At 48.9% G+C, this 25,339-nt stretch overlaps 1 protein-coding gene across 1 annotated transcript in view; it reads left to right on the top strand.

Annotated features, from left to right (window-relative positions):
- Positions 1-1,327: 1,327 nt before the first annotated feature.
- Positions 1,328-25,339, top strand: part of LOC149342741 (A disintegrin and metalloproteinase with thrombospondin motifs 7-like) — a 120,771-nt gene continuing 96,759 nt past the window's right edge. The window contains exon 1 of the mRNA XM_089545214.1: positions 1,328-1,577. Within this exon, the coding sequence (XP_089401340.1) occupies positions 1,460-1,577 (118 nt within the window). The 5' untranslated portion in view covers positions 1,328-1,459. The remainder of the gene's footprint in view (positions 1,578-25,339) is intronic.

Here is a 25,339-nt window from a genome sequence, read left to right as displayed (position 1 = left end):
TGTTTCCATGTGAGAAAAGTCTTCACTCTGCCATAGAGGCAGCTCGAAGGGTCTTGAGATTCCTGTTCAGTGCTTCATGGCTGCTTTTTAATAACGTAGTTGATTCATAATCCAACCACTTGATTGATACAGTCTGCATATAATTCTGGAAACCTGTGGTATTCAGCATTACATTTTGAAAAGTGGAAGTTCCTGGATAGAAGTGCACCTTTCGTGCATACTTTAATATGCGAGATTCTGTAATATGTGCTTGCGGAAGTAGATATGTGCAGTGCCAATGGGAAAATTCACTCCATTGAAATTCCGAGCGCATCAGAGAATAAGATGGGGGAAATACGAGCATCGGCATGGAAGGGCTATGAAGAAAAAATTATAAGTCTAAATGCGCCGCTAGATTCTCAGAAAAAAAAAAACGGTATGCTGAAATCTCATTAAAATGTAAATGGGGTACCAGCGTAGGCACACGTAAGGATAGTTTTTCTGCGCATGTTGGGATTTTCGGTTAGTGAGAAAGGGTGCCCACCGGAGCTTGCAGGTTTTGCTTTCGATTTCAGTGGCGCCAGTTAAGTGCCCTCATCAGCCATCCCGGCGCCTTTGGCTTCGGCACGGTTGCGTTCTGCCTTGAACTAGGTTAACCCCGAGAACTTTATCGCCGGGCAGGGCTGGCACCTGTGCGTATAATGAGCGGGCCAGCTTCTGCTATGCGAGTCCGAGCACGCAGTTAACTGGCGACGCGCGGTTCCCTGGCGGGGAGCCTTTCCAAGAATGTGCGGGACGTGACTCGAGGTGCGAGCGGCGCCGAATCGAGCCCGATTGCCCCGAGGGGGGCGGGGGAATCATCGGCGTTGCGTCGGCCGGCGCACTCGTGACGCCGCACGAGTGGCCGCGTAGGCGCCTGCGGGTGCCCGACTGGGTCATCATCGCGATGTTTGCACGGCCCTCGCCGGCGGCGGCCGCCGCCGCCGCCGCGGAATGGGCCAGGCGTCGTCGGTCCCCGACGCTGCCGCGGCCCCGTCTGGACTGGACCGCGTTTATTTTGGCGAGCAGTTGAGCGGATGAGTGAACTTGGCCCAGCGGGAGCGCGCTCAGGCGCAGGAAATTGCTTCTCTCGCCCCTTGCGCACGCTCGTAATGAATGTCTGGAGCAGCATGGCGACCGCCATGGCTCCGCGCAGACGGCGGCGCATGAAACCGAAACTGTTTACCCCTCGCGCCGCTTGATTGACGGCGGCGCCACGGGCGGGCGCCCGCTCGGCCGCCGCCTCCGACAGGTGTCTCGGCGGCTGTGACGTCACAGACGCCATTGTTGGGACCCGAGTGGCTTGCGTCGGCGCGGCCCCTCCCACCACCGGGTGGGGTTGGCCGGGCTCTGTCCGCGGCGCGACCCTCTCCCGGCCGGCGTCGGCGCGTCCCGCCGGCCGGCGCCCGTTCAGTCGCGCACCGTTGGACCGGCGTCTCCGATGCGACTGCCGCTGCGATGCCGGGCCGCCGCGTGCGGCCCATGCCTGCTCCTCCTGCTCGCGGTTTTCCCTCAAGTCGCGACGCTTTCCTTTCGGGGAAGCCGGCGCCCCTTTCGAGGTGAGTCGCAGCAACAGTTACGTGCGGCGCACGTGCATCTCCACTCGGTGCCTCACTCTCGCACGCGGCGACTCGGCCGCCAGCAGACGAAAACGACCGCGTCGTCTGCGTTGACGGCTCTGGTGTCAGCGGACGTATTTGTCGCGCGAAGAACGGCGCCGTGCGCTTTGACGCTGCCGACCGTGCCAAATAAACGTGCGGCTCTGCGCGAGCGACATTTCTCCGATCCGTATTCGAGCTAATTCCTGGACTGCCGCTTCGGGACGTCCGAGCGCGGCTTGCGAAGCTAGAAAACTCCGAAAAGAAAGTTAACGGAGCTGGTTGCGCAGTTCGCAGGCGGGTGCGACTGCTTTAGTCAGCTGTCACGTATGCATATTAACTGTCCGACTATTCAGGATCTTGTTTACCGAGCGCTAATTTCATAATTTATAGTCCAGCGGTGAACCGCAATACTGCTCATGTCAAGTCGCTCAAGAAGTAAACTCTCTGAAAAAAAAAAATCAAGCTTTTACTGTGCCAGCGCTACTCTATTATACACGAGTTATTAATTGCGCTAGATGACAACACCCGAAGACGCACATTACAACATAGATGAAGCTGCATATGGCCTCTGCTACATCTATATTTCAAGCTGATGCAATAAAGGTGTGTGTTGGTTGTAATGGTCTTCCTGGATGACAGCAACGGGGAAGTAATGACCGCGGAGAGACCATTTTCGTCAGGATCCTGAGTTTAGGTTAGTCGGGCTGTTTTATTACGTTTATTTTCTGCCAACTCTGGTTGTCTGGCATGCTGTTCCAGCTGTGATACAATTGTACAATGTTTCTTGTTTTTTTTTTTTTTTTTTTTGCAGACAGTTTATGCAAATATCGGTCCTGTTTCGCATTATTGTGAAACTGCTGTTTAACTCAGCCCTGTCTTGGTGGTTTTCTGCACGTATCAGGTTGCAAAGCTTTGCGGCTGAGTTGAGCTATTGTTAGGTCACGTTATCATTGACATATTAATAGCACCCAGTCGGGGAAAACCTGTATCGCGTCTCTCCATTTTTTTCTTGGCAACGAATGAAGTCCGTGCAATAAAAGTTGCGTGCCAGGAAATTGAGTTTCGGTTTCTTCGATGGTTGCAAAATGTTCACGACGCGCTTAGATCTTGACAACGTTACTAGCAGTGGCGCGCCAACCGGAGTATATTATACGACTCTCGAACGATTAAAATGTTTCAATGCTAACAGCCGTCCATTTATAATGACATTTGGCAAGGCTTTGCAATGCCCAGCAGTTAAGACGCTATGAAACTGGCTTACTTCTAACTGATGTCCTCTTACCTATCGCATTTAAGCTTTGGATGGTACTGTATCTTCATGAGGAAGCCTTGGAGTTCACTGAACAATCATAAAAAAATAATGGTATCACTTTAACTGTTCGCACTTTTCATGCTGATACTTTGCGAATATTACCGTTGGCAATTGTGAACATTGTGCAATGCTCAGTTAGAGATGAGAGATGTGAATCGTCCCCGTTATCATTATATTAACCTTCCTCCAGTGCACGACTGTTGCGCCCTGGACACTCTGCAAGTGCCTTGAGACATTTATTTTGAGTCGCGAATGATATATATATATACATACGCGGGTTCGATCCCGGCCGCGGCGGTCGAATTTCGATGGAGGCGAAATTCTAGAGGCCCGTGTACTGTGCGATGTCAGTGCACGTTAAAGAACCCCAGGTGGTCGAAATTTCCAGAGCCCTTCACTACGGCGTCAAATCTCGCCAAAGATATATTTGCGATGAAACGAAGTCGGGCTGAGAGCCAACTCAGTCCATGATTCGCCATTTATTGCAGGCGTCGATGGGCTTGGACTTCGCCACCTATTTTAAAAAGCTTTGTCGTCGCCGTTTCCGTGCAACCTCCCCCCCTCCTTTACAGTTCCTTAATTCAGCTGTGAATGTGTACCCTCCTTGTCGACCGCATGGAAGAAGAAAAATAAGCCTACTGAACGATCTAACTCGTCTCGCGGTATGCTTTTAGGCCGTGGAGCGTAGTCCTCCAAGCGCTGACAGTTTGAATTTCCCGCTCTATAGTCGCTAGAGCCGCACCGTTGAGTAGGGCACAGAAGCTTCCGAGAGTTTAATGGCGTCAAATCCGGGCGTGTAGAACGGTGCTATTGTTCTCGCGTCGCTGCATGGGCAAATGTATACTGTTGTGAACTTGTACCGGTAACTTCCAACACGCATGCACTTCGCCGTTGCAAACTTGTGCGAGTACTTAAGAATAAAGTACTTTCAGTACCACTGGGAAGTTACGAGAGCTGTGTAGCACAAATATAGTTTTGCAGGCGTAGGTTACGGGGCAGGCAGCGTATGTTGTGGTTATCATTTTGGCGATAGCGAACACGCATTTTGGTCAATTCAACAGCACGACACCTTTTTTCTCTTTCTTGACCCCAGCATCTCAGTCATGATAGAACTGGGAGGCTCCCCATCAAGGTCTGTGAACGAATGGGAAAAGCACGGAGGGTGAGGTCGTGCCTACCCAGAGCTCTTTGGTTAATACCAAGTGCAAAGCTGCCCACTGAACCCATGTATTGAAATCCGGCGGTCTGATTGGCCCAAAACCCGGAGGTTAGCGGATAGTAGCGCCACTTATGGCGTTCATACGAACTGCTCAGCTCTGCTCAAAATGCGACCATAGTCGCCATAGCAGAGAAATGAAAGTTGCGAGGCGCCACCGGTAGCTGAGAACCCAGCTCATAGGCGGCGCCACCGTGTATTAACTTACACGAAGGGAGCTTCGCAGGCGGTATGATCAAAGAGCTCTGCTGCTAACCCTCTGTGGCGACATTATACGCCGAGAGCGTCTGCAAAAAAAGAGATGCAGACGAAGACTTAATGGCTCAAAAAGCCGTGTCATTTGTTTGAAGAGGATGTTTTTGCACTTTCAATCACTCTGATCTCCAAAAAATTTACAGGAATGCGGTCTGTACGCTTCACATGTATTGCAGTAGCGGCCGTCACGGCACCGGCTGGAATCATGGGGTGTACAAAGATAAATGTTACCCGATTAATACGCCCTGCATGGAGGAAGGAAAGCTTAGGAGAGGCCCTCGCTATCCAAGCTGCACTCCAAAAAGTGTGCCGCAAGTCACGTGCTTTCGCAAAGACAACTGGGAATCTTTGGCCGAGGGCGCAGCCAATAGTAACGTTGGGCACAGTGGCGTCGTCTGCTACATTGTCTGCTACACTTGCGCACGCGCGCTCAGACGGAGGCCAACTAGTGAGAGGGAGCTCTCACGTCCGGTCTCAAAAAATGTGACGTAACAGCCTCACCTAGACTCTTTCCTTCCATGACGCCCTGCATTTGGTACGCAGAGTAGCGGCTGGCTCTAGAGAGGTAATACAAAATGGCTGCCACCATGCTGAGAAAAAGTGTGCAGAGGGCGTGGAATGCGGCCGCCGTTTTTGCTCTAAAGCCAATATATGCTAACTGAGTGGTGTAAACAGATGTGGTGGTCTCTGAATAACGCATATGCACACCAGGTGCTACAGAGCGGCAATGCGTCCACACATTACAAGGGCGAGGACGTGACAGCTAAGTCCATCTCCTCAAGAGATGAGTGCGTAGGGAACTGAGGCTTGCATTCTGCGTGCAAAGTTTTAGTTTCTCAGCCAGACTCAGATGAATGAAGTAGTGGTGCTGCAGGTTTTTGATAGCATTCTAAGGCATGCAAGCTACGTTTTCAACCGCTTTTTACGTTCGCACTGCATAAATCACCTGGAAAACAGTAATGACCGCCAATTTTTTCAGAACCGTAAACTGTATAAATGCACATCATACATGGCCGCATAGGTTTGAGGGCGGATTATCTATTCTATCCATGTGGTTTCTGTCTTGGCCAATCCCACTGCGGGGGATTGGCCAAGACACAGGCGGCAACTGATAGGTGCACAAAATGTTAAACAAGAAAATAATGGTGGTGAAAAATAAAATAATTGTGATAATAATAGCAATTAGGAAATAAATGAAAGGTTCTCAGATGTGTAATTGAAATAGGCTAAACAAATGCTGTGAGATCGGTGACTGAAATAGAGAACGGGGCTAAATATTCCACGTTTCAGAAAGCTTTCGTTCCAGAGAAATATTGATCATGAGAAAGAGCAGAGCTTAAGACGGCAGCCGTTTAGTGTCTGTAAGGAAGTTTTGCATGGCGGAGAGCACACCCCAGTTGCTGTGCCCAAGGGAGGAAGCGCCAAGAGACAGAGCAACCCCGGCTGACAGACTTAGACCAAGCTGTCGTAACGGAAGCTCCAGCAGGCGGCTCCGTAAAGATGAGAAACGGCGGCAGGTCAACAAGAAATGATCTATCGTTTCGGGTTCTCCGCAGAACGGGCACAATGGGGAGACCGCCAGACCAGATCTATAAAGGTAGAAGTTTAAGTGAGGCACGCGACAACGTAGACGCGTGAAGGAAACCTCAAGCTTGCGTGATCGCCATCCTTTACTGCACCACGGGTAAAGGAGATGCCGGAATTCGGGAGAGGAGGTCAGAGCTGATGCTGCGAATTCTTTCAAGAGCAGATACCTGCGAAACCTGGCCGCCGTAATATATGCGCTGGGTGGAAGCACAGATACGACTGGGCCTTGAAGAGATGCCTTCGCCAGGGTATCGGCAACCTCATTCAAATGGATTCCTCTGTGCCCGGGCACCCAGACCAACCGTAATGAACACACGTGGGGTGGAACCAAGCATTTGAGTAACCGAAGAAGTGGTCGTCAGAGAAGACAATAATCTCGATAGGAATACAGAGGCTTGTTTGGGCAATCGGTTGGGAATGTATTTCCGCAGCTCTGCGTCCAGCGTTTCTCGTGTGTGTGGCTGAAACTTTTTTGTCTTCTTTATTCAGCTTAGAGACTGCGATTCGTACGATCTTTGACAGAGGGAGATGAGGCAACTTCACTGTTTGCCTTCATCGCTATGCCCTTGTAGAGCAGTCCTATCGCTATGCGGCGTAACTCTAGTTGACATCGCTCCCGTTGCTCAGACACTTGGAGCGGTAGCACTCAAGTGGGGGCAATGTTGGGCTCGTGACGTTGAAGGTTGCCAAAGTTTTGTAGACCCGGAAATGAAGCGTTTGCATAACTCTTTGGCTTTGTTATCTTCTCGGCTGAATTGGGGACCAGGACGGACTGATGTTGTTATGCAAGGTTTGTTTGAAGCCGGAAGTTGTTGAAAAACCAGTCGGTTTGAACCAACAGTACATAACATGCGGACGACGACGGGACACACCGCATACCCCTTAACCACAAAAGTGTAAGAGAGCCTGTAAGGCTAACTGTCGTTTCTCTGTCGCGACCGCACGGATCCAATGCAGATATAAACACGTGGGTTCGCTGGCAAAGAGAAAATATGGTTTTGAGGAATGGAAAGGGCACAGTAACTGCCTCAGTTCTTGGTGGACACCGCAACCACACCATGAGAGAAAGAAGGGTGAAAGGTGCCGTAGTGGAGGGCTTCGCAATAATTTCGACCATCTGGTAATCTTTAACATGCACTGACATCGCGCAGCACACGGGCGCCTTTTGCGTTTCGCCTCCATCACACATACACACATATACACATACAAAAAAGGATGGAGCGTAATGCGCATAAAGCCTTCCGTGGGCGAGCGCCATATCTTACGAAATAGAGTGGTCGGTCTCCCGAAGTAAATGGGTGATGTCTGGCTTCTACTGGACATGAGAAAAGGTGCCATATGCGGAAATTTAATGGTATTTTTTTAGGTACGGGAGTAGAGCAGTACCTGTCTCACTTCTAGGTGGACACCTCAACCGCGCCCTGGGGAAATAGACGAAGGTGGGAGTGAAAGAAGAAATAGATACCGTAGTGGAGGGCTCCGGAGTAATTTCGACCTCCTGGGGATCTTTAAAGTGCAGTGCACTAACATCGCAGAGCACTCGGGCGTCTTTCGCGGCCGCCATGGCCGGGTTCGAACCCGGGAACTCCGGCTCAGTAGTAGAGCGCTCTAACCACTGAAACACCGCGACGGGTAACACACACACGCCCGCACGCACGCACGCATCATGTTTGAGCTGCTGCACCCCGCCGCGGTGGCTCAGTGGTTACGGCGCTCGGCTGCTGACCCGAAAGACGCGGGTTCGATCCCGGCCGCGGCGGCCGAATTTCGATGGAGGCGAAATTCTAGAGGCCCGTGTACTGTGCGATGTCGGTGCACGTTAAAGAACCCCAGGTGGTCGAAATTTCCGGAGCCCTTCACTACGGCGTCCCTCATAGCCTGAGTTGCTTCGGGACGTTAAACCCTAATAAAACCAAACCAATGTTGGGCTGCTGCACCAAATACCCATCGGAGTTACGCCATTTTTGACCCTTAGCGAGTACCTCTAAGCTTCCTTTCGGGTTATGACGGTCGTATCTCGATAACTGGAGCTCTAGGACGAGAGAAAAATTTGTTGGAATTATGCAGACTTCGAACTCTGCCCCTCCCTTAATGCACGTGATGTTAATGGCACCATAGTGCCAGTTCGAGTAAACCCGAATTAACGATATTCTACTGTAGGGAGAGAACTTACTTAAAAGGTTTGCTCAGGGTAAATACCCATTTAATCTACTTCTAAAATAAAAAAAAAAACTGATATTGTTGTGAACGGTAAATAAGGAAGTAAGAGCTCTTTGTAAGCGATAACTCGTTATCAGAATTATCTCCGCATGTCGGCCGAACGCTCGCTGCAGCCCTCGAGCCTGATATAGACCTATATAGACCTATATGGTGCCTGCGCGGACGTGCGTTCTCGAAGTGTGCGCTGCTGGAATGTAAAAGAACTCGCGTTGCGTGCTCTACCCATTGCAGTGTGGTTATGCCAGTGTGGCCATCTGTCACAACGCTCTACTTTCTGTGCCTATATATATTACCGCCGCGGTGCCTCAGTGATTGTGGCGCTCGCCTGTTGACCCGAGAGACGCGGGTTCGATCCCGGCCGCGGCGGTCGAATTTCGATGGAGGCGAAATTCTAGGGTCCCGTGTACTGTGCGATGTCAGCGCACGTTAGAGAACCCCAGGTGGTCGAAATTTCCGGCGCCCTTCACTACGGTGTCCCTCATAGCCTGAGTCGCTTTGGGACGTTAAACCCTAATAAACCAACCAAACCAATGGCCCATTCTTCTGATAAGTAGCAAAATCTTTCGATCGCATCGAACAGTTAAGACTGCCATAAAAAAACCAATGTGGAACGGTTTTGAAGATAGCTGAAACGTTAATGGAAAACAAATTCAAGACTGCCGTCGGGTGATCCTGCGAATGTATTGATTGTTATAGCGAAATTTCATATTATATGAAAAAATTGCGTTCATCAACGGTTTCCCGCTGTAAAATGCCCGCTGTCCACAATTGTTGGTTATGGTACCACCAGGTCGCGAGTTTGAATCCCCTTCGCGGCGGCCGTGAAGGCGAAGTGCAGGAGGCACTCTATGCTGTGTCGCTGCACTTTAAAGAACCCCAATTGATCTAAGTTTTTCCGGAACTCTCCACTACGGCGCCTCTTTCTTTTTGTTGCTCCTTTCATTCCACCTCCCTCCCTCTCCTCGCGGTGAGTTTTGGGTGTCCATCCTGATTAGGGCAGTTACTGCGACTTTCATTTCCTAATCGATCGTTGGTGGTTGAGGTGGCTTGAGCAAAGAGCGCCTTGGCACCTGTTTTGGTTTGTATGAGGTCGGTCAAAGACCCTGGTTTCCAAGCACTTTGCCCCAGCGAAAGTCAGGCATAAGGCTGTGGAGAAAACTGGTACCAGTGGGCACCCGGCGTCACTGGGTATCGAAACGCCGCACCTCGCGAAAATACGAATTAGCGGGCGCTTATTAAATGCTAGGTCACAGTAGCGGTGGAGGTAACCTACCATTATCGAGGTTTGTGTAGGGGGACACTCAATGCGATGCTGCTATCGCTGTTACTTCGACCCAATGTAATGGGCGATGGAAGCGTGAGGTGACTGGGAGAGTACTCTCTTTTTCTTTTTTTTCTTTGCTATAAATATTTCAGGTCATGGGAAGCATGAGAAAACTGCATTATAAACACTGACACATAGTTTTAATTCACTACAACGCTTAAAAAAGAATGCTTTAGGTGCTGGGATGACAACAATGATGTATCATCAGCTGTATTGCGGTTTTTGTCGTGGCTTAAGTGACCTAAAGACCAATTACACGTCACAACCATCATTTGGTTGATGAAACCGAAACAGTGTCAAGAAGATATTCAATGTTCGGTTCTGTGTGGACTACCGACACTTGAATGCAATCATTCACAAGGACGTCTACCTCCTGCCACGCATAGACAACGCGCTTGACTGTCTTCATGGAGCCGAATTTTTCTCCTCTCTCGATTTACGGTCTGGCTACTGGCAAGTTCCCGTGGCGGAGGATGATCGGACCAAGACTGCTTTCGTCACTCTCGATAGCCTTCATGAGTTCAACGTCATGCCGGTCGGCCTACGTAACTCCCCCGCCACTTTGAACGCATGATGGACACTATCCTTTGTGGTTTGAAGTGGAACACATATTTTTTACTACTCGGATGAGATCGTGGTGTTTTCCTCCCGCCTCGGTACCCACCTCATTCTCCTTGAGACGGTTTTCAAGTGCCTTACCGACGTCGGTTCGCAGTGCAATCTGAAGAAGTGCCATTTCGCCGCGCGCCAACTCACCATTTTAGGGCATTCCCTCTCAAAAGATGGCATCCTTCCTGACCCAGGCCACGCTTGTGAAAACATGCAGTTTTGATTCAAATGTAAATAACCGCGGTGAGCCTTGAAATCGACATTAAACATCTGTTAATGAAGGCTAGTAGATATCGAAGTCACTTTTTCGGTTTGCCGGTGGGTGGTAGGGGGGGAAAGAAAGTAAAAACGTTTTCTTCGAAATTTGGCCTTCGATACTCGCTATGCCCTACCCCTCAGGGTTTTATTTACAGCTCTCTTGGTGAGAGTGAGACGAGGACACGCTGTAATTAAATTTGGAAAGAACTTGAGGCGGTAGCCCGTTCTCCCTTTCTTTCTTTCTTTCTTTCTTTCTTTCTTTCTTTCTTTCTTTCTTTCTTTCTTTCTTTCTTTCTTTCTTTCTTTCTTTCTTTCTTTCTTTCTTTCTGTCTTTCTTTCTTTCTTTCTTTCTTTCTTTCTTTCTTTCTTTCTTTCTTTCTTTCTTTCTTTCTTTCTTTCTTTCTTTCTTTCTTTCTTTCTTTCTTTCTTTCTTTTCCTTCCTTCCTTCCTTCCTTCCTTCCTTCCTTCCTTCCTTCCTTCCTTCCTTCCTTCCTTCCTTCTTATTGTGATAGTAGCGTGAATTTAGGCTGGCATTATATCACTACGCTTAATTACTTAGTCCCCATGGGAAAGGCGGATATAACCTGAGTATGCGATTAACAACACAGCAGCGGCATTCGTGAAATAATTCCACACGTGTACTATCATTCTATTACTTGCGTCGATCTCAAAGTCTTCGCCTGTTTTCTCAGGTCACTGTCAGGCATATCAGAGAAAACGCTAGATTAAAGAAGGAAGCTAAAATAAACAATCCCGGCCGAACTTTATCTTAGGTCCCTTTTGTAGTCCCTCGCCCGGACAGCGTTCTCTTGCTTTCTGTTGTCAGGCCTTCCGGGCCCTGTCCTTTCTTGGCGCTGGCACTAATCAACGCCCCCTTATTGTCCCGGCGCGCCTCTGGTATTGTCCAGAACTTTTTCAATCACTGGCGATCTGTCTTGGGCTTGCCTCCAGCGAATGCTTTGATCGTGACCCTCGACGAGGCTGTACTACCCCTTTTTCTTAAGCAGTCCGCAGTTCGGTGGCTGCTGGCGCGGGATGTTCGTTCTGCGCATGCGCTGTAGCGCAGCGACTGCGGACCATCATTTTCAGCATGAGAAGGGGGAGCGAGGTGGGCCTGAATCTGACCAGCTGATTGGACCTGATTGCGAGCGAAAAGAAGGCCGACTTCCTTTTCCTATAAAGTTTCTCAATATCAAGAGGGGAAGCTGGCTTCTCCGCACTTCATCCACCATGGAGATGCGCAGTAATGCCGGGAAGATTAGCTTTCGTATTTGGCTTTGGAGAGAACAGGAAGTGGACGTGGAAGAGCCCCAACGCTAAGAGTAGTAATTAAATAGACGACATACTGTGCGCTTACCCTGGCATCGTGCAGGATGTGGAGGTCCTCGGAAAGGTGCGTTGTAGAGACCACAGCATGGTAACGTCTCGAAATAGCCTAGAATTGAAGAGGGAACGAAAGAAACTACAGAGGCGGAAGCCCATTAACGAGTTAGCGGTAAGAGGGAAAGCAGAGAAATTCAGCATCTCGCTGCAGAACAGATGCTCGGCTTTAACTGAAGACGACGACCTTAATGTTCAAGCAATGAACGATAATCTCACAGCTATCATTACTGAGTGCGCAGTAGTAGTAGACGTCAGATGGTTCGACAGGATGCCGGCAGTCAATCTCAGGAGACGACAGACCTGATAAGGAGCGCCAAAGCATGAAAACGTCTTACCCCACAGACAGAATAGAACAGACGGAGTTTCGGTTTGGTGGGGAAAAAAAAATACCAGGCTTTCTCGAGCGGCAAGTGTTTAGAAAACGACTTTTTCTTTGCTTTGAATACTAATACGGCATCGTCGTCTCCGCGGCTACAAACTTGCCATTGACGAAAACCGCCAAACTTCGCTAAATGAGAAGTTAATTAGTAAATTTTGATTAACCAGTAACTAATAAGCATAACTTTCACACTTAATCACGTCCGCCATAGCTAAGTTTCCTTCTGAAGAGTTTTTCTTCTCGAATATCCTATTTTTGAGAATTTTTAAAAGTTCGCTGAAACACTGGGCATAGCCTTCATAGTTTACGAGAAAGCATTTGACTCAGTCGAAAGTTCGGGAGCCATTCAGACATTGTAGAATCAGGGTGTAGAAGACCCTTATGTAAAAATAATAGAAGGTATCTATAGCGGCGCACAGCTACCATAGTCCTCCATAGAGTCAGCAATAAAATTTCATTAAGGAAGGGTCAGGCAGGGAATCACGATCTCGCCAATGCTATTCACCGCCTGTTTACAGGAAACATTCAGAGGCCTTGATTGGGAACAATTTCTGATGAGACTTAATTGAGCATACTTTAATAATCTCCGATTCGCTGATGACATTGACTTGCCTTATTGCCTCAGGAGATGAATTGTAAAGCATAATCAATCAGTTAGGCAGGCAGAGTAGAACGGTCGGTCTAAAAATCAATGTGCAGAAGACCAAAGTAATATTCAACAGTCTCGGAATGAAACAGCAATTTACACTTGGTAGTGAGGTGCTAGAGGTGGTAAGGAAATACGTCTACTTAGGTCAGGTAGTGACTGCAGACCCGGACCATGAGAGTAAAACAACTAGAAGATTAAGAATGGGGTGGAGCACATTTGGAAGGTTCTTTCAGGTCATGAATGGCAGTTTACCAATATCCCTCAAGAGAAAAGTATGCAATAGCTGTATCTTCCCGGTATTCACATATGGGGCAGAAACTTGGAGGCTAACGAAATGCGTTCGTTTCACGTTAAGGACAACGCAGCGAGCTATGGAAAGAAAAATGACAGGTTTAACGTGAAGAGACCGGAAGTGGCCAGAGTGGGTGAGGGAACAAACGCGGGTTAATGACATCTTGGTCGAAATTCTGTTGCATTTCTGTTCTGTATTTTAATGGTGTTCACTTCTGAATATGTTGTCCCTCTCTGCCTTTTTTTTTTCTTCCCCCCACTCCTGCAATAGCCCCATCGGTGCTGCAGTATATGTAAATAAATAAATAAATAAATAAAATCAAGAGGAAGAAATGGGGCTTGGACAAGGCATGTAATGTGAAGGCAAGATAACCGGTGGTTGTTAAGGGTAACGGGCTGGATACCAAGAGAAGGGAAGCGTAGCAGGGAAGAAGACTTCCTTTCAGATTCCAAAACAAGGCTCTATAACTTAGCTGACTGCTAAAGCAAGTCTACAGGTGAAGGAGCCGGTATCAGGCGCTGTTTGCGCTCTTATTTATGCGGCCGGAACTTGACCCAGCAGTGCGAGACACTCATGCTCTTGCTGCTTTTCGGTGAAGAAAGCTTACGCTTCCGACTGGCCGACGCACGGCTCCCACCAGCCGCGAGTCGGCTCTTACTTGCTAACATATTTCTGTATTCACTCGTTGCCTGATGTCACTTCGTCGACTGTGACTCAGTCTTTGCCGAGGGAACCATGGTGCTATTTTTTTGGCCAATATAGAGGTCGAATTCTCCCTGATGCACTACACGAAACTTGCAGAGACGCTGCTGGGAACCTTATACTCTTCGTATTAGGATCTAAAGTGAAATTTTAAGCATTGCCGTGCTATAGCACCGCTCCGTGAATTGAGGTCCGCCCGTAGGATCTACGTAGCAGATCGTGTCGAGCGTGGTAGTACCTTCAAGATCCTCGTGGTCGTCTCTCGCGCCAGGCCCTTCGCCTACAAGAGTATAACTTCGATGTCGTCTACAAGAGTGGTCGACTACACGCTGACGCAGACTGTCTAGTGTGGCTTCCGCTTGCTAGCTACCACTGAGTGTGACGCCGACAATTTCGACAATGTATATTTTAGTCCAGAATTCCCAGACGTTCACGTGTATCAAGCCGAACAACAAAAGGATCTGTACCTCAAGCCCTTTCTCCCAACCGCGCAAGGTCTTAGGGCTGCTGGCCGTTTTCTGTGTACGCGACGGTATCCTGTGGAAAAAGAACCACTCGCCTGTGTTTTAACTCTTCCTGCCTGTGGTTGCGCAAGAACGGTTTTACTGGCCGAAAATGCTATACACGACTGACCGGTATACGTGGCTATATAGTTGCATACAATGTCAGCGCCACAAACGCCTTGCGACCGCTCCGGCTGGTCTGCTGCACCCTGTGACGCCTCCGAGCGCTCCGTTCGAGCAACTCGGCATGTATCTCGGTCGGGGTCCGTTCCCGAAGTCATTCGTATACCTGACAGGACGCCCTTGGCGTGTGGTAACATATCGAAGTGCTCATCGGAGAAGAACCCTTTCGAGCCGAGCGACTTAATGGGCTTTCGCGGCGTCTTCGCCTGCACACGCGCGCGCCACTTAGGGTAAATTACGCTTTCTCGTGCAACTCTCCCATTCGTTTCAGTTCTTGTTTTTCCTTGTCATTTCGCTTTTCATCATTCGTTGGCCGAATCGACTTTTTTCCTTCTGTTTTCTCCTTTGTCCTTCGGTTGCCCTTTGTTTTCCTCGCCGCTTCAAGATCTTATACGGCGATCGCCGCTGCATCTATAATATTTCCGAAGAATACTGTTGGGCGAATTGGTGCATGACTCGGTGATACAAGACGCAAGAGTGGACAGGACGAACGAAGAACACAAAGCGCCCTGTCCGTGTTCGTTCATCATGTCCACTATTGCGCCTTGCATCATCGATTCTGTAACATACGGCGAGGGGCAGTCCCTGGAGTGACGCGTAGCGCTCACTAAATCAGCACTTTCTGTTCTGGGTGCGCCGAGTTCGACGAGGCTGACCGACGAGACAAACGGAAGCTCTGATTACTTCGTCGGAGATTACTCGTTCAAAGAAAGAGCACTTTTTATCCCCCCCCCCCCCCACCCCTTTCTTTCCACACACGATCGTTTTCTTCTTGGGAGTAGGGATATAAAAGGTTTACGGGTGCTTTGTTGCTATTTTTTCTCCTTGTCTCAACAAGAGCAACAACAGCAACGAATTGGCATGGATTTGAGCTGTATATTATGCACAAACGAAGCGAAGCAGTGATTCAGTGTATTTATTAAACGCGATGGCAAAAAAAAAAAAAGAGAGATGAACTTATGAGTCACTCATGACATATCTCGAAACCGAGGAACTCTTTACGAACCGCTGTATTTCTCGTAACGGGTGATTAGATACCGTCCTGTGTGAGCAGCGTCACAGCCTTTTGCACCTTTTGCACCAGGAGAAAATATCGCGCTCGTGCTCTCTGTCAGCTGATTCTGACCCTCAAGCTTTCTCGCTGCCGCTGTTTTTTTTTGTTTCTGCTTTGTTTTTTTCTCTAAGCGAATGAATTTGTTTTCTGCACAGTGTGAACGAATGGTGCATGTGCTGAGGGCCTGCAAATTATTCTCGGGCCGGGATGTGAAATTTGGTCGAATTGCAGGTGGGGAATCGCTTTTTGTCCGCGTTCTCGCCAGGCTCTTCGCAGCACCCGGGCTGTGGTCGGGTGCCGCAGAGACCAGAAAGAAAAAAAAAGAACAAAGGAGTTAAAGTCTGAGCTCGGGAGCAGCTGAAACACCTTCTCCGAAAGACGAAACCGCCTAATAAATGGGTGCATGACAAGTCAGTACTTAGAAAATTTCTTCTCGAAACCTCTTGTTTTGTTATATCTTTTTTTTTTCGGAGGGATAATTTTAAAGCAGATGGAACGTTTTGGCTTCCACCGCCCAAGTGCGTAGTGGTAACTAAGTCTCGGAGCAGACAGCTACTCACCGCAATGTTTCGGGCGTACGTTGGATTCTTTTTTTTTTCTCTGTCTCTATCTATAGCTCCTTACATCTCCCTCTATCTCTGAAGGTTGCTTCCGTGCACGGTTTCCGCTTTCATGCATTCTTCCTGCCCTTACTTTACATGTTTCGCATGCTGATATTTTCTGCTCACGAGGTCCGTTCTCGACGTCATTGACCGTGCCCTTATTTTTTTTTTTTCATCGCGGGCATGTTGTATGTTTAATCAGGAACTGACGCCAAACTTGGAGAGGAGTTATAGAATTATGGTTAGTTTTGTGAGCACGAAGTAGCGCACATTTATGCCCCCCTCCTGATGCATTGGGGTGCTGTGGGATATAAGTGTTTAGAGAGAACATTTTCTTCTGAAAAGACACTTCGTTTCTCGGCGGACTTGATATGGCTGTCTATTACAATGGTGGCAACGGATTGTTCTCTTCAGCGAACCGTTACAAACTCCGCTAACTTGAAAATGTAGGGTGCTGATTACTTTTTGTTCTTCTATTTTCTACTTGCTTTGTGTGTGCGTGTGTGTGTGTGTGTGTGTGCGTGCGTGTGCGTGTGTGAGTGAGAGAGAGAAAGAGAGAGAGAGTGAGAAAGAGAGAGAGAGACCGCGTCACCACTGTTCAGGACCAGCGGTACGGGGCGCGCTTTCCTGCGGAACCGGCCTTGGAGAACTGTTCGACATCTGAGATGACTGCATCGGTCACTGTACGCGGAGCCTGTCATTGGAAGCTTATGCCGGGCAAAAGCGTCGGCCTTTCTCGGTGACAGCTGCCCCAACAGAGGTCGTTAGCGTTGCTGCCTATATATCCTTTCACATACCTCGCCCCCCGCTTCGCTCCCGGCTGCGCGCCGGCGCCTCCGGGGATCAGGTGTATCGAAGTCTCAAATATCAGTCATGTTCCCACGCGGAGCCGCACTGATCGCTGGAAATGCCTGACGGCGCAGGTCCTTAGCCGCTGTCGTTTCTTCTGTGCGGACGGCGTTCGGCGCTTGTTTGCTTGTTTGGGGCGTTAACCCCGAGCCTCCGCCCCTCCGCCTCCCCCCCCTCCCCCCCCCCCCCCCATGTTCGTTTATGCCTCGAGTATATTCTCAAAATATTGCCATGAAAGAAAAAAAATTCTGCTCAAACGATGTCTTTTCTTTTTATACCGGTCCTGCGTCCAGACACTTGCTCAATTTCCAAAAGGATTTGTACTGTCCTGTCCCCAAATTCAAAGCTTCCCCAATTTCTCCCAAATTCACTTCCCCAACTTCGTAAAAAAAGAAGAGTTGAAGGAGAAGGGAGATGGGGAAGGAGTAGGAGGCAGTGTAGCTACGTTAAACACACAGTTACCTGGGGAATTCATGCAAGCAATTCATTGTCCTTGCGGTTCACCGTATCTTGTTCAGGGAAGCCAGAGAGGATGATATGACGGATCCATTTCGTTTCACCCTCCTTCGTCACCGTCAGGGTACATTCTTTCTGAAAAGCGCGCACCCCATCTGGTTCTTTACCTGCGCAACCGCTGGACCGCACAGCGAAGCCTCAATCGCGCCTCCAACGCTCCGGGTCACTACACATAGCGACAGTACTCGTCACTGCCCGTAGTGAAGTCGACTGACTGACGAAATTTTGATGTAATAGGGCATGCATTTCGTGTCAGAAAGATAATACGGTACTTCCCGTTGTGATGGGTTGCATGCAGTATCAATTTTTATGGTGGGGGTATGACTACGTATATTGGCTAATACCCGTGCCACACGCGCACAAGAAATGGCAGTAAATACTTAAGGCTTTAAGTTTGTTAATGCCATTATTTTTGGAGTTGTTACTACACGTCCACAGTTAATGCCACTATACGAAATTCGCGATGACGATAGCGCTTGCAAGACAGTCAGGAATGCCACCCGAATAATGCGCACAATATCTCGGCAAAGTTAATTCAAATGTAAAATGAAATTATTTCGCAGAAGATACTGCTGTTCTTGCTTGACAAGTCGAAAAAGAAGCCATAAACTCTCATGTCTGCGCGAGGTACTGGTCGTAACGCAAGTCGAGAGTATCTGTCAGAAGTGGTGGTAAAAATGGCGCCTTTCGCATAGAAAAAGCATTAGATATGCCTCATCTGACTTAAAAGTATGAAATAACCATTCGATACTGGTTAGGAAGTTGTTACTAACAAAGTTGCGAGCTTTTATGCTTGTGCAATCGGGACTAGAGTACACAATGTTCGGGCGAATGAGTTGTGGCGAATTCAGTAGGTGGCGAATGGCAGTGAGGCTAATACCATTTAGTTCTTGCGTGTGGCACTGCACGAATGCCATTAAAACGTCAGGCAGTAAGCTGTCGCACGTGTATAACTCCCTATACAAGACCACTTCCCAGAGTGACAATATCACTCCCTACGGAGGCAAAATGAACGCCATTTATTACTGCGCGATGTTTTTCCATGGAGGTGTCGTATACGACGTGTGACGAGCAGCGCACGTCCGGATACTGAGAGGAGGAAAGAATTTATGGGTGAATAAAAACGAAGGGTCCCGCACGCTGCGTCATCCTTCTCCTTCCTCCTTGTCCACTCGCTGCATCGTTTCCCGACCAGCCCCTTCCGCGTCGCGAAGTGGTTATCTCGCCCCTGGAGAGGAAACCACGCGCTTTCGGAAGCCGTGTACCGTTAACTCGTTCTCGCACCAGGCCGCGTCAGCTTCTCCCTAATCGGCCCCCTTATCGAGCCGCCTCATCTCGGACGCCGGTGATGTGCACGGTGTAGGTGGCGACGTCGAGTCAAGCAGCCGTCTTTGTGGGGACCGATAAGCGGCGCAGATAGCGACTTTGTCCGAGCGAGTGCACCTCTTGTTGTCCGCCGACGTTCCAGAGTTATCGATCAGATGCCACATCCGAGCGTGAGCGGGAGTCGCTGAGCGGATGGAGCATGGCTGTTGCTGTCATCACGCCGCGCGGCTTTGGTAAATGGAACAGCACGTACAGTCGTGAGCAATATCAAAGGGAACAAAGTTTGAGTGTTCATTTATTAAGGCGAAAGCCTTTAATGCCTCATACTGTCGTTAGCAGACGCGTCGACTGCCGTGTCGACAGACGCGTCGGCAGATTTGTCCGCCTTTCGGCGTCACTGCTTAAAAAGAAACTGCTCCGAGGGTGGGAATCGAACCAGGGCGTTCGGCATTTGAAGCAGAGACGCTACCACTCCGCCACGAAGGCTCAAGGTTCGAGTATGAATGAAGGCGCATCTAGTGAATGCATGGGTTTCATAAATAAAATAAAAGGAATAAAGTCAAGAAAAGGGAAGGGAAAATAAGAAAATAAACAAAAATAAAAATAAGATATGGAAATAAAAATAAATAACAAAAATAAGAAAAGGAGCAAAAAAAAACAAAAATATGAAAATGAAAAAGTAAATAAAAACGAACAGTGCGCCAGGAAACGCTTTCGCCTTGCAGCACTTTAGAGAGCCGAAGTGCCCCCTGAATTTTCTTTTGTTTATTCCATAATTATGTACGAGAAGCACATTTTTTTCTCCGTTTCTTTAGTTTTCCTCTTGGCGCATATTATATCCAAAAGTTATTATAAGTTTATACCAGCGAAATTTATACCTGCGGAGTTATACCAGCGAACGAGGGAAATAACTGTAATCCGAATGAGGTATTAGTTAAGCAGTCAACTAATCAACGCGTCTTGCCGCTTTCACCCTTCGCGGTAGCTTAGTGGCCGAAATTTCCGGATCCCTTCACTACGGCGTCCCTCATAGCCTGGGTCGCTTGGAGACGTTAGACCCTAATAAACCAAACCAAAAGTTATTCTGAAGTTGAGCGAAGAAATAACCAGAAAATTGTCAATTTGTGCAAAAAGCTTGTTCCCGCTTATATTACTCACAGCTGTACTTATACCGGCGTATACCAGCGAATCCTTTCATTAACAATGCAACGAGGGACCGAACTGTAATCTGAATGAGGTATTAGTTAAGCAGTCAACTAATCAACGCGTCTTGCCGCTTTCACCCTTCGCGGTGGCTTAGTGACCGAAATTTCCGGAGCCCTTCACTACGGCGTCCCTCATCGCCTTAGTCGCTTGGGGCCGTTAGACCCTAATAAACCAAACCAAAAGTTATTCTGAAGTTGAGCGAAGAAATAACAAGAAAATTGTCAATTTGTGCAGAAAGTTTGTTCCCGCTTATATTGCTCACAACTGTACTTATACCGGCGTATACCAGCGAATCCTTTCATTAACAATGCAACGAGGGACCGAACTGTAATCTGAATGAGGTATTAGTTAAGCAGTCAACTAATCAACGCGTCTTGCCGCTTTCACCCTTCGCGGTGGCTTAGTGACCGAAATTTCCGGAGCCCTTCACTACGGCGTCCCTCATCGCCTTAGTCGCAGTCAACTAATCAACGCGTCTCGCTTCTTTCTTCCGCCCCGGTGTGCTTAGTGGCTGTGGCGTTCGGCTGTTGAGTCCGAGGTCGCGGGTTCGAGTCCCTGCTGCTCCGGCCGTATTCGATGGAGGCGAAATGCAAATGCAGCTTTCTGTGCTGTACAATGTCAATGCACGTTGAAAAACTCCAAATGGCCGAAATTAATCTGCCCTCAGCTGCAGATTCTCGTAGCCCACGTACAGCTTTGAGACGTTATACCGTACGTTGCTATGCCGTACCGTTTACAATACCACGCGGCACTCTTTCATACCTTACCATAGCGTACCGTACCATGTACCATACCATGCAATACCGTATCATACCATACCATAGCGTACCGTACCATACCATACCATACCATACCATACCATACCATACCATACCATACCATACCATGTCATGCGATGCCATAGCACACATACCATGTGATACCATGCCATGCGATACAATATCGTGCCTCAAAATAACATGCCGTGCGATACCATATCGTACCATAACATGTTATGCGATGCCATGCAGCGCCTTACTATAGCGTGAGATACCATACCGCGCTATTTGACACCATGCGATACCATATCATTACGTGCCGTGGGATACAATACCGTACCATACCATGTCTTGCCGCACGATACCATACTGCATCGTACGACGCCATGCAATACCATAGCGTACCATACGATATCACACTGAGAGTTTTCTAAATATCACTGAAAGCCTTTCTAAACATTTAGTACATTGGAGACAGAAATTTTCCAAAGATGTGGTTGGCACTTTGTATGCAAACACCGCAGTGCAGCTCTGTAGTGCAGGCTGCGCGTCTGCAGGCCGGGGAGGAAATTGAATATCACAGAGGCCTTCCCACTTCTGTCCCCGCCAGTACGTCTAGAAACCGAAGCGCTCAGCAAATGCAGTAAAGCACTCAGACACACGTATACACAGCCAAGTAAAAAAATGGTTTTAAAGCGAGGAGAAGACGCAGCAACTGTCTTACTTCTCGGTAAGCACGCAACTATAGTCAAGAAGCTAGGCACAAGCTCCCACGCTCTTTTGATCGCGGCGCCCCGTTAGATTTTTTGTCACTGCCATCGACCTCCTTTTCTGTAAACACACCCACGACTGGGGACTGGTCAGGGCTTCCAGTTGAGCCTGATAAAATCCGTTTGGAGACATGCTCTGCCAAAGCAAAAAAACATTCATGGTTCAGGAAGGAGCTCGAGTTGAAAGTTCACAGTTCGTCGCCTCAGTCAGATTTACCTACATATTTTTCACCTTTCTAACAAAAGCACTGCGGAGGAATGCTACTAGGGTTTTCATTATTTGTGAGGCTAGCATTTATTTCTGACAGCGGCTAGCTGCTTTCACGCTGAAAGCTCCCCCCCCCCCCCCCCTCCTCCCAGTGAAGATAAAACGAAGCAGAAAAACAGATATTTGTATTCCGCTAGCGAATTCGAGGCAACTGGTTGCTGGGCGTGGGAAAAAGGCGTGCCACCAAGAACTTCGAAGTAGTCGCTTTGTTAGGCGTTAGAACGAAGAAGAAAAGTAGCACAGATTTGGGAATGTTTTTCACGACGGCAATTTGACATCTAGGAATCGGGTTAAGGAGAGCGTCACGATTTGCCGTCGCGTTCGGAAATCCGACTGGACAGCTCACAAAGATTCAGTGTGCTTTTATCCACGGAAACCCCACTAGATCCGTTCAGCATTAATTTCGACCTAGCCGCCACGGTGGCTAAATAGCTATGACGCTAGGCTGTTAACACAAAAGACGCGGGTTCGATCCCGGCAGCGGTGGTCGCATTTCGATTGAGGCGAAATTCTAGAGGCCCGTGTACTGTGCGATGTCGGTGCACGTTAAAGGACCTCAGGTTGTCGAAATCTCCGGAGCCCTTCACTACGGCGTCCCTCATAGTCTTAATCGCTTTAGGATGTTAAACCCCAATAAACCCATACTACCTCTTCGGTATCCTTGAAGTGCGCGAAATCTGATTACGCGGAATTTTTCAAGTTTTGCTCCATATCTGTCGCACTTTTCCACTACTTTCATGACTCTTTTTGTGTTCTGTGCAATTGTTCAGATCTATTCGCTAAATCAGCTTATTCAAGTGCTTTTTTTTTAGTATTTATGTGTGTGAAGGGGAACAGGCCCCTGTCAAGCCATTTCTATGGGCTTTTTGCCGGCGTTCTAGGACCTGTAGATGGTATCGAATAAACTTAACACTAACAGACAAACAAGGGAATGTCAGATTGATTGATTGATTGATTGATTGATTGATTGATTGATTGATTCATTAATTAATTGGTTGAACGAACCACTAGGGTGGTTCCGTGACGTGATCTTTGCGTCAACGTCACTCCAGTCCTCACGCAGGCTGTTTAAGCAGACACGCCCCTGTCCTTAGTTTCCAGCACGTAGACACATGCTCACAAAGGCACATGGACACAAAACACTGTCTGTCTCACTACCTGCCATCGTGCCTGCTCGCGCTAGCCCAGCGAAGCTGTCTAATGCTCTGGCTGACATCTCCTAGCTAGCGTCGTGTCGCTCTGCTAAGTGACTCGGGAAATCAGTGCGCGAGCCCTTTGGACGGGCTAAATTAAAACTGTCGCCCCTCACTATCCTTGGTCAACGCAGAGAGAGTGCTTACTCTCTGGAGAGTCGGCGGGACGGTCGTGCTGCCCAACTTTCACACAACTAATCTCATTTGGTCGCGCAATTTCGACGTCGCCTCTCTCTCTTTATCCATTTTGTACGCCCTGACGTCACGGGCCAGATTAGATCAAAGAGCACCCGTCTACATTGTCCCGGCCCGTTTTCGCGAGCTCATCTTCGCGAGCCCATCTTCGCGAGGTAATCTTCGCCCTGTAGCAACAGGTACGAGGAGCGGACGACGAGAGGGGAGGAGGCGTTGGGAGGAGGCAGTCGGCAAAGTCAAAGTCAGTTTGTTCCAGCTATGCGTCACGCGCAGTAACAGCGAGGTCAGACTATAGAGACGCGGTGGCCAGGTAGCAGCGGCATAGCTTAGCTTAGTCCACGCCGACGGACAGGACTTACAAAGAGCACACAGGATAGTCATATCTGTCTCTATATCAATCAGTACAAATTTACACAAATCGCAACCTTAACTGACAGCGCCATAGGCGCATCGGCCTTTCGAAAGAGCACACGGAGATTCTCTCTACCGTATCCTTGCTCCTGGGCACAATAGGTGCCGTCAGCGGCTGAGCATAATTATAGCCGCTGCTGCGGTGAACACCTATCGAGAACTCCGCGAGGCGCATCTCGTTAACCAATACACGCGTCTCGCCCAGACCGTGTCCGGTCGCCGCCTCTTGGACCGGTTACATATCAGACATGATCACCACACCATGGAACGGGTTCGAGTGCCAGAACTGTGGAGAAGCGCCCTCTACGTTCGACCCCTTCCGACTAAGATGAACAAGGAGGACCATAATGGCCGGCGCCAGGCGCGGGCGAATGCCCTGCACCGCCACTATGGCTCAAAGAAACACGTCTTCTACGTCGACATTGCAGGCCCCTACCGCTCCAGGGGGGAATGGTACACGGCTGCAGTCATACACGAGGGAAAACAGGTGGACGGCCTCTCGTTCAGAGCGCCCAACTCAACGCATGCGGAGGAGGTGGCGATCGCCCTCGCAGCCTCCCATCCCGACTCTAAATTCATCCTCACAGACTCTCGCGGAGCCTGTCGTAACTTTGAGTTCGGTTGGATCACTCCACTCGCTCACCAAATTTTACACCGCAGTACTCGCGACGGCGATCCAACTCATCGCTCAATCATATGGGTCCCCGGCCACCAAGGCATGCCAGGTAACGAAGCCGCCCATGAGGCAGCCCGCGCACTCACTCACCGGGCACCAGGCGTCCCTTGGGAGGAGCTTAACCCATATCACAGCCCTCTCCTTTCTTTTAAAGAAATTACTGAGCACTATCGTGCCGAACACCGGCGATACCCAGTTCCTATGAAAGGACTGGGTAAAGCTGGCGAACGAATTCTCCTCAGGCTCTTTACAAACACCCTGCTGTGCCCGGCGGTTCTCAAGCACTTTAATCCTTCTTTTGAGGGCCGCTGCTCATTCTGTGGGGAGGTGGCCGACACCTTCCACATGGTTTGGGCATGCAGAAAAAATCCTTCTCTCCCCCCAATCACCCCTTCCCCTACCCGAGAGGACTGGGAGGCGGCCCTACTCAGCTGCCTGGAACTATCGGCCCAGCAGGCCCTGGTTCGGCGGACTTGTGTAGCGGTCTCGACCAACGGGATCCCGGAATGAGGGACTCCGACTAGTATTGTAAGGGGTGAGACCCACTAGGGGCCTCTCCCCGAGCACCTCTCTGTACATTACTAAATAAATGCTTTTCTCCTCCTCCTCCATCCACTCCTGGACTGGGCGTAGCGCGGAAAGGTGTTTGTCACTGTAGATCCCTGCGGTGCCTTTCAGAATGTTAGTATAAATATATTAAAGGGAAAAAAAATAATAATTCAGTTGGGATTAGTTCCTTGTACGAGGTCCTTGACGACGACGATGATGCTACTACTGATGATGACGGTGATTATCAATTAATGTTTTTTAATGAAAATAACCAAATAAGTTCATCAACTTTATTTGACGGGCGCAGGAACAACCGTGTGGTCTTGGTGAAGCAGCACAAATGAGAAAATAAGAACAACCATTTTGTATGTTACATGAAGAGATAAAAGCCAAAAGAAGAAGGAAATAATCTGAATAAAAGATATCCGTAATTCGGCACGATTTAGGTACGCACCACAGGAAGAACTCCACAAAG

This window comes from Amblyomma mixtum, chromosome 5 (genome assembly GCF_055824585.1).
Source record: "Amblyomma mixtum isolate Tamu chromosome 5, ASM5582458v1, whole genome shotgun sequence".
Lineage (NCBI taxonomy): Eukaryota > Metazoa > Arthropoda > Arachnida > Ixodida > Ixodidae > Amblyomma > Amblyomma mixtum.
This window is presented reverse-complemented; position numbering and strand designations above follow the sequence as displayed.